Source organism: Magallana gigas, chromosome 4, assembly GCF_963853765.1.
Source record: "Magallana gigas chromosome 4, xbMagGiga1.1, whole genome shotgun sequence".
Taxonomy (NCBI): domain Eukaryota; kingdom Metazoa; phylum Mollusca; class Bivalvia; order Ostreida; family Ostreidae; genus Magallana; species Magallana gigas.
Window position 1 is genome coordinate 22187915 of NC_088856.1, and position 10150 is coordinate 22198064.

The 10150-nt window shown below is 31.0% G+C and overlaps 1 protein-coding gene across 3 annotated transcripts; it reads left to right on the forward strand.

The window, feature by feature from the left end:
* Positions 1 to 1079: 1079 nt before the first annotated feature.
* LOC105332506 (uncharacterized) lies at positions 1080 to 7877 on the forward strand. 3 transcript variants are annotated; one of them, XM_066083469.1, is made up of 10 exons: positions 1080 to 1236; positions 1434 to 1505; positions 1694 to 1760; positions 1858 to 1955; positions 3915 to 4130; positions 4226 to 4273; positions 4403 to 4516; positions 4748 to 4868; positions 5518 to 5638; positions 6205 to 7877. In XM_066083469.1, exons 2-10 carry the CDS (start codon positions 1487 to 1489, stop codon positions 6667 to 6669), a joined length of 1269 nt encoding a protein of 422 aa, XP_065939541.1. In that variant the 5' UTR covers positions 1080 to 1236; positions 1434 to 1486; the 3' UTR covers positions 6670 to 7877. The 3 variants fall into 3 exon arrangements, with proteins under 3 accessions (XP_065939541.1, XP_065939540.1, XP_065939539.1); XM_066083468.1 differs by having other exon boundaries at positions 4226 to 4270; positions 4358 to 4516; XM_066083467.1 differs by having other exon boundaries at positions 1082 to 1236; positions 4358 to 4516.
* Positions 7878 to 10150: the final 2273 nt, after the last annotated feature.

Below are 10150 nucleotides of genomic sequence, written 5' to 3' on the forward strand. Positions count from 1 at the left end.
AAGTGTTTGTGCGCCAATTGTGAAAGTGGCTTAAGTTATCGATTGAAAAAAAAATCATGTTTAGTTCATAACATTATCAGTTAGATTTGATTTAAAGATTGTTTCTGTGGTAACCATATTTTGTTAACAAAATCAAACAGTTTAACATGTAATTACAAGGTGTATAAAATATCGTCATGGTTCCGATAGGTACACGGAAACAGAGTGTATAAAGATTTCCTAATAGCAGACTGTATAAAACTGACATATTGTTTTGTTTGTTATGAAAAATAAAAATGTGATTAAAAGATAGTTATATTGTTCTCGAGATTTATTTTCATGAGAATACATTTAAGTGTTTTTTCAATGGTATCGTAATCATTACAGGAAGTGTAAACTTGTACGCCATTTTAAATCAATTGATAAAATTGAATTGAGATTCGGAACGAGATCTGATGAAACGTTGTAAACGGTTCCCACATATTTTGCTCTAAACACTTTGCATGTTTTGTCTGAAAAGCTGAGCAATGTACACGAAATATGAATTCTAGCACTGAAGGCACACGCATTATGTAGTAGTGCGCTTCAAGATTTGTATCAAATTTAACGTCTATTTATTATGACAAATCTTTAAACTTTAAAGCGGCTATATTTCTTTTTTGTTTTAAGTTGAATTTCACAAAAATATACAGGGAGCATAAAACTTTATTTCAAACGTTGCAAACCATAATTTAACTCATTATGCATAGCGTCCACATATACTGCTAAGGAACTATACAAAAGATGCACATGTAGATTTTACATGACACATTTTACATGATACATTTTACATGATTCTTAAAATTGATAATTATTTGAAAAAAAGGGTACGTTGATTGTAGTTGTGAGTATTGCATCATGGATTGTATAATGTTGAAATTGGTTATCAAACTGTAAATCTTTTTTTCTTTTTTTTTGACGAACGATAATTTTTGACCCGAAGAAAGCAGATAAGAGAAAACCAATTACACCACAACTACTTAGCAATGTCACGTGACACCTGGGTTTTTTAAGTAATAAAAATAAACTGCTTAATATAGGGAACCGTTCGATGTGCACTGTTTTGTACTAAAATAAACATATTTTTTTAGAAAATATAGACAATATAAATATACTATGAAATAATTGAAATGTTGACACTAATGGACAATTATTCATAGTTGCTGTTCCTTGGTCTACATATGGAATAATTATATGTTAAAGGTTTCAACACGTCGGGTGAGTATAATTGATAACGTCTGACATTAGACCTTATATTGGGTTGATTTATGAAATTAAACGATACTATTTTATATATATATATATATATATATATATATATATATATATATATATATATATATATATATACATATACATATATATATATATATATATATATATATATATATATATTGTAGATTTTCCTTTTACAGTATCAACTTCAGCCAAGACAAGTTGTCTTTGACATGGAAATGTTATCTATTGGATGACAATGTCGTCTTTCCGTAAGTTAGAATTGTTTTAAAATCATTAAAGTTAAAGAATTATACACATGTTAACTTGGTGTCGCTTGGTGTGTTAAGGCTTAAGTTTAAAAAAAATACAGTCAATTTTATGCGGACATCAATTTTTTGTTTTGCTATAGATTTGTTTACTACTTTTTGATATTTTTCATTTCCTATTCATTTTATAGAATTTATAATCCTTTTTCTAATTGTGAGTGATATACCAGATTATGTCAAAACAGAAGAAAATACAAGGTTAGAAATTACATTAACAAGATTAATTCATCATTAATACAAATCAAAGTGTAATTATTCTAAGAATATAATCAATATATGTATTTTTGTGTTGCAGTGATTTCACATTTTTACACACTGAAAAAGCAAGCCCGTTGAATATAGAGGATTCCTGTTTTGACATCAATAAAGCGTCAGTAAACACAATGTATTTAGGTAGGTGGTAGATACATTTTTTATAGGTTCAGACATGTATACTGTTTATGTACGTTTATTTTGAGAATGCAAGCTTCAAGTATGGAGAAAAGGATAAAATTAAAATAAAGCCAATACGTTAATCCAGGCAATTTATAATAAAGGCAAAATATGCTTAAAATCTGTGTGTTGTCAGTTAATCTCAATTGTATTTTAATACTTTATTACAATGCGTGAACAAAATTTTGAATAGATGATGTCAAATTGATTAAATGTAGTTAATTATCTTCCACGAAAATTGCCACGTGGATAGGTTAGTAAAGCATATTGGCAAATGCGCGTCTTTTTATAACCGTAATATACAAAATCATTAAATTTAAGTACTGCCTTGAACCTGACCAAATTCTTGGTATTGTCCGTTTTAATAGATGGCAAAGCAATAAATCGGGTAGTACATTACTGCCACCTCGGTGCATTATCACACGATGACTATAAATAGTTAACGTATATATTTTAATATAAAATCAGATACATGTAGAACAACACCACCCTGCGGTTTCCACTAAACATATCAAGTGAAGACAAACCATCTCATTTTTATCAAAACTATTATTACCTAATCAAAGGAATTTTGTTGTTTTATTGCACATTAAATATTTGCGTCAATTTTGAACTGCCGGTCAATATACTGTGATCTATTGGACCGCCGGTCAATAACTGCGATCTATTGGACCGGCAACGTATTTCAGAACGCGGGAATGTAAATGTTACATCCTTTCGATAGTTCTCAGGGAATGTATATTCCTTTATATAGACGCTGTTTTTAATACTTAGTGAAACCAAATTCAATGTTATCAAAAATGGAGTATCATATAATCTAAAGTTTATATAAGGTAAACGACTATTTAAAATCTAATGGGTTAAAGGCTCCCCCTTGTTTGTGTAAACTAATATTAAATTGAGATGTTGTAATGCATGCAACAGGTTTTGTGCATGCAAACGATGAAAAGAAAATCTGAGTGTATTGCATAATGGCACGAAAACCATCTGCAATATGCAAATTGTAAACCTCAAAAACTAAAAAAAGAATTAGGTAATAAAACAATTATTTCATGCTTGAACAGTCAATAGACCAGAATTTTTTCCCTTGGTGCAGGGAACAGCTCAGTATGATCTATTGCCCTCGGCCGTTGGCCTCGGGCAATAGATCATACTGAGCTGTTCCCTGCACCTCGAGAAAAATATTCTGGTCAATTGACTGCTCAAGCATTAAATAATTGTATACTGCTATAATCGTATATTTTACAAAATATACTGCTAAAATTCTTTATTCTTATTGATTATATAGTTATACGTCCGGTTAGTAAAACAGTCCTTATAATTTTTACACAGTTTGACCGGAAAAGGGTTTGTTGCATCAAACCAACACAATGCAAAGGATATATACCAGCAAGACCTTTCAAATGAAGTATTGATACTTAAATGGAAGCTCAAAATATACGGTGAACTGTTGTTCTAGTCAGATTATTTTATAATAGACGACGACAGAGGAAAGCCCGTCGAGAAATAAAAGCATGATATTCATAAAATTTATGTAGGTTTATGACAATATTCGACAATATTAACATATATTCCATTTTTCTATGGTTCAATTCTTAACAATCATATCCAAATACTTTTGTTATAAAGTTTTAAGATTCCTTGTAATTTTAATATGTTTACAAAACGCCATTCAAAACACGATATTCCACTTTCAGTCATGACGTCATCAATGTGTACTCCATATGTACGCAATACAATCTTATCTACAAAAAACATTGTCTTTGGCATTTTTTTGTTTTAAATAGATACAAAATAACAACGATTTGTAACTCGCAGAATTTCACTTGACTCAGATACCATATGCTTCCTTGCCACCCCTGCGCATATTTTATCAAGTTTTATAACATGTAATGATTTGTGAAATTAATTGATTTTTAGGTATATCATCATTTGTAAATAAGAATACCTCATGCAAACCAGAAAATCTTTTGTTAAGAGAGGTACAAAAATACATCATCCTTGACAAGCATCAGCGACAACTCTGTAGAACTAAAATAACTGTGTCTATCAAAAGCAGAAAAGGTGAAAAAGTCATTGAGGACCTGAAATATGGTTGCCAACATCTAGATGGAAATTCAACGATTTTCTTTCAATGTAAGATTTTCTTTTGTTTGGTTTGAATTTATAAAAATCAGTCGTGTTTTGAAATAAAAAAAATCAACAACAGAGAAATGTTTTTTTTTTTTCAGATTGTTATGTCAACAGTTTCCCTGAACATTTTAACACAACCACAGGTGGTAAGATATTAAAATATTAAAAATATTAAAACACGATTTTTGTTTTCATTTGTTTTAACCTTCTAACTTTTTAAATTCATACAGGGGCTGGAGCTATTACTATTTTAACGTTTCCTACACGAAAACTAGGTGACCAAGGACATACATTTGAAATTTTGAGAGCTCAGTGCAACATGAAAGAATGGGAAGTGAAAAGATGTTTAGCAAACAAAATGCGAGAAATTAGTACTCTGCCCTCTACAGGTACAGACAAGAATTTTTTTTCTTTCAAATTTCTATATTATTTCATCTGTTAAATAACCTTCGCTGGTGATAACAGATTTTCCGTGTCTTTTTACTCTTTTTTCAATCAAACCAAACATTTTACAAAGTAATAGATGAAGTGTGTTAATTAAATCATGGTTAATTAGATAATATCGTTCGCTATTATTTTTTGTAAATGTAATTCTTGATTCTTCCTTTACCTGGACTCAGACGAACTATCAACGCAGAAAGTGTTTGTCCAAGGAAAAGTGGGAGGCTGTGTTGGGCTTATCGTGGGAATTTTGTCAACAACATTTGGATGCGTTTGTATCTACAAGCATTATCAAAGCAGGTATTTGTTTTCAAAGCTGTCTTTTTAATCAACATATGTCGCATAGTTCCACTCTAATGACTGCAAAATTTCCATTTAATTGTCCGTGGTACATCAATGATGTCTAAACGGGTATTTTTGAATCGGAAGGTTAATTAATCGCGCACCTTGCAGGAAACAAAAAGACATGACGTCACAGGGCAGTACGCCATTTAGAAAAATATTGCGCAACTCTGTTCCTTGCACAAGTCAACTTATCCCTGGAATCAATACTCCACTTGGTGTTTTTTATAGCATTTTTTATTTGTCACAGCTTTTTGATCTGCAAGTTTTATCTTCAGTCTCAAGTATTGAGCAGAGTGACGAGTGACTATATCTCAGAGCGGTGTAACTGCTAATCTGAACACATTTCCCTCTAATTAAACCCTAATAAGTTTAATCATACAACCAAGAATCAAAGACCAAGTGGTTGTTAGAGGGTTGCTTATGGCTCGTCAGGCCGTGAAACAAACTTTTCAAAGACAAATTGTTCTAACGATAATGATAAGGACAATTTGTATCTCTCTCTCTCTCTCTCTCTCTCTCTCTCTCTCGTTGCTAATGCAGTATTGTTAATTAGTGATTTTGTGTCGACTACTTATCAATTCTTTGTTTTCATTTCATCTTGCAGAATAATAAATAATGGTTTAATTTCAAAATCAAAGATTCATCACATGACTGGAACCACACGAATGTTTTTTATACATTCAAAGGATGATGAAATCGTATATAATGATATTTTAGACATCCAGGTTTGTTTGTGCTTTCATTTCAATTTACAGTGTATATATTTGTTGTTACACATTAATTTGAGATGATTTCTACCAAAATAAATCAGATTACATTGAAATAATAGTAAGGTTAACGAATGACTGTTAAAAAAGGCTTTCGGCATATTATTACTTATTAGGTTTGTTACTGACTGTTTAAAGAAATTTGTGGGGTCGGTAAAGTCCATAGAAGGCGAGGCGGAGCCGAGCCTTCTATGGACTTTACCGACCCCACAAATTTCTTTAAACAGTCAGTAACAAACCTAATAAGTGTTTTGTTTTGTCGAGGACCTAAAGTTTGATATGTAAACAAACGTTTGTGTCGAAAATCAGTTCAAATAACGTTACGTCCGCCATGTTGCGCTATAAATTTTGACGCTTGCCTTTTAAAGAAATTTGTAAGGCAGTCACGTGACGCGTTTCATCCAATGACGTCGCGACATTCTAGTCCGAGGCAAAACAAATAATGTTAAAGGGTGGATAAAACTGCATATATAGATATATTTATATTTGATATAATTGACTATATAATTGTAATTTCGTCTTAGGATCCTTCCAAAAATAAAGAAATACTACACAGTAAAAGCAACGTTATTAATCACAACGACTTTCAAGACTTGCAATATACTGAAAGTACAAGTACCTATGAAAATGAAATTGACACAGTCCTATTTGATAAAATTCTTATATCATCAAAAGAATATAAAACAAGAAATGAACCATCGGACATGTACGAAGAGTTTTCAAAAGAGGACAAATCTGCTTCGACAAGCACAACAGATAAGAATCGTTTGAAAAGTGAAACAGTTACTGTTGACATCCAAGACGCTGCCACGGGTAAGACAATGGCTAGATCATTACAAACAGAAAAGAAACAGCAACTAGCTACGTATGAAGAACCTGTTAGTCGGTCGAAAGCCACAAACTGTCGAGACGTTAAACCGGATACCAATGCTTCATGGGCCTTTAACGGTGATTCTGAAAACCTAAAATATTATAATTACAATATTTAACTAGAGATGGTAGGAAAGCATCCAGCAGCTATACATTGTCTTAAGGTCAGCCTCTCAACTAAAGCGGCAAATTGTGATAGGGAGGGTAGATATTAAAACCATGCTGATGTTACCCTATTTTTTGTGCTTATCCGTATAATTCATATGCTGTTTATATTATTTATAAGGGAACACATGTACATGTATCGACGCAGTTATATGACGATATCCAAAGATAAGCATTCAATGTTTACGTAAAACAGTATGTTTTGATAAAGAATAGTAAAGAATGTAGGAAAAATCAAATATAATAAGTGCTATAGCAAACATTAAACATATTTCATATAATTAAAAAAATGAAAAAAGAAAAATAATGGTTGATCCAATAAATTAAATACTCGGGTTATGTCAATGTATGTAGAGAAATATTAAATTCAATAAGGTTTATTTCTTTATCCACGTTATAAATACATTTACAATAAAAACGATCTATTATTTATGTACATATTGCTGAACTCGCGAAGGTTTTTCTGGCATATCAAAATTTTACTGTACCCTACACTATTGTTAAATAATGTCCAATGTTTTATTTATAACAATAATGTTCTTTTATTTTAAAGCTTCAATTGTTATATTAATTTCATTCTTTTTTGGTTGACCAAGGTGTCATACACGTGAATAGATAAATTAAAGATAGAGTTACATGTACCTCCTAGTTCTTATGAAATGTGATCTGTACTGGTTTACTAGTAGATACATTTTTATTACATCATTTGGAAACGCGAAATACCACAGTGGTTTGTAATCATCCCTCTTAAATACATACCTTGCAAGTACTAAGTTAATCTGTGTAAAATCCAAACATATTCAGGTTTTTTTGGTTATATCATAGATATATTATTGAAATGACAAATTGTATATTCGCAAATGGTATCAAAAGATATATCATATATGTATTTGTATTTGTGTAATGAATTACTGAATGAAATGGAATAAACAACGCAACATCAAATTGCATGCGACTGGAATTAACAGGTGTAATCAAAACTTCGTAGTGGCTTGCTTGGCCCAAAGACATCTAATAGCATTCATTTGATGATATCTCACGTAAGAGTCATTCTCATCGCCAAGCGTTGGTTTTTAAGGTTCCGCTTAATAATTTTGGTTATTCAAACAATGCATATGGCATAGTAAAAGAAATACGAAATAATTCCTCCTAAAAGATAAAAATATTAGGTCCCCAACGCACAATAACCAACTACCAACCGTCCAACCACCGCTGCCCGGTCACTGTAAAGTCTATTAGAACTGATCTGGTTGTATTACAATTGACATTCATTTTTGAAGTTATCGATGCTTAGAGTGTACCTAGAATCATTCAATGGTACATATGTTTACTTTGTTCTTAAATAATGTATCTTGAAAGAAAAAAAAGATATCTGAATGTCTGTTAACAGTTATACTTGTGTTTCTGAGAAGTGATTTGTTAGTAATACATGTGTATCTTTCACATGTTGTTGATCAAAATGACATGCAGACGACAGATGTTTCGTTGAGTTGTAAATATACTTCACTTGTTTCTCAAAAAATGTATAAAGATGAGGAAGGTTTTCGGAACAATGCATCGATCTCTTCAGAATAAAAAAAAACATTTCAGGCAGTTCACATCTGGCTAGAACTAATTAATAATAATCGGAATTAGATTCTCGCAGTTTTATGTTCTAGAATTATGGATCATGTTTAGTGCATATTCGAGATTGCTAATTTTCGGATCTAGTAATTTATTGATGATGGTCGAGGTTTATCATTAGATAATCATATCCGCGTTTTTGTTTGATAACGACAATAACTTTAATCGTATTTTACTATAATTTCGGAAATGTGTCTAGACAAAATGTTTGAAATAAGGCAAGTATGGCGTACTTTCATTGTTCATTATAGTCACTTGAGAAATCATGCCGTCACATTGATCTAATGTCTGTGTTAATCAAACAATTCTAATCTATGACACCTATATGTGTGTTCAGTCTAGTATTTATTAGAGATTTTCTGTAAAAATGGTATGCGCCTTGTTCACAGATTGCTTTATGCTTAGTAGCACAACTAGTTGACATTTGAAAGGTAATGCAAACAGCTAGGTATGTAATTATGAGTTTTCAGGAAAGTAAAATTTGCAGTGTAACTAGCAGAGTGAAGTCTGAGTTTGGTTTAGTAAAGTTTAAGACATGTTGATATATATGTACTACGATTTCAATTCAAACATGCATCAAAAATATTTTAAAATGACTTGCTTCTCTTTCTCCCTCTGTCTGTCTGTCTGTCTGTCTCTCTCTCTCTCTCTCCCTCTCTCTCTCTCTTTCTCTCTCTCTCTCTCTCTCTCTCTCACACACACACAGACACACATACGGTCCTCATAGTAACTATTTGTAGTCATATTGAACATCTATCAGGAGAATTATTTTTTTTTAGACTAAGCAGTTGTTCTACCTAAATGTACACGTAATAATTAATGGTTTGATATTATTTTTTAATTATTAATTTTTACGTCTCATGTTATTGCAATTTCTACTAAATCTTTACGTAAGTTTTATCAACAACATTACAATATACAACTTTAAATGTTAAGCTGTTTTTTTCTCATACCGTGTTGCTTCGCATATATCTTATACAATCTTCCGTTTATCTAATAACACTCATTTTTTGTTAATAGGTAATATATATGTTATAGAAATATTTATTCAATAATTGATATGATTTTGAAGCTTTGCAAGATTTCTTTTAGACAAAGGCAAAGTATGATATATGTACTGAAAAATGTCTAAAACACACCCTTCAGCCTTGCAGGGTCATAGCAATTTTGTTTATACTTTGCTAACACTCTAATCTAAGAAACGACAGTCGACTGATACAATTGTAATTATAAGAAGAACATATCACTCATTTATAGCTATACATTTTGTTAAAAAATGATCGAAGAGTTAATCTTTAAAACAAAATAATCCACTTAAGGAAGGAGTCTTTTATGGTTTTCGACTTGTCAAACGTAAAATTGATTAATTGTTCATTAAATCAAGATGAAAGGAAATTATAATAGAATATTTTTCTTTCTTTTTTATTATCGTACAACTTGGCATAGAAAAGGTAATCAAAGTTTAGAATCTAACAAGGACTATATTTTTGGCGTAGTATTGGCGTAGGAAAATATCACATATTGCGCAATTCAGAATTGCTGCAGATTAATGAGTCTGGTTTAGCATTTTAGAAACAATAACATTAATGTTGGATTTTTTCACTAATGTAAACTAATGATATGATACTTGGGTTTCAGAATATGTGTTTAAAATATGATTTGCCTATCAAACTACATTTTTGTAGGCTTTTTAAAGTGCCCTTCTATACACTGATTTTTGTGAAAAAATCACTAAACTCAGTTTTTCTCTCTTATTAAATGGTCAATATTTTAGCTTTTCTGTCAATTTATATCTTTTTATAAAGTCTTTAT

Coding starts and splice junctions, on each gene's coding strand:
- LOC105332506 (XM_066083467.1), top strand. Junction 4,131..4,225: donor TTCAACGATTTTCTTTCAAT/GTAAGATTTTCT, acceptor TTTTTTTTTCAG/ATTGTTATGTCAACAGTTTC. Junction 5,639..6,204: donor ATGATATTTTAGACATCCAG/GTTTGTTTGTGC, acceptor ATTTCGTCTTAG/GATCCTTCCAAAAATAAAGA.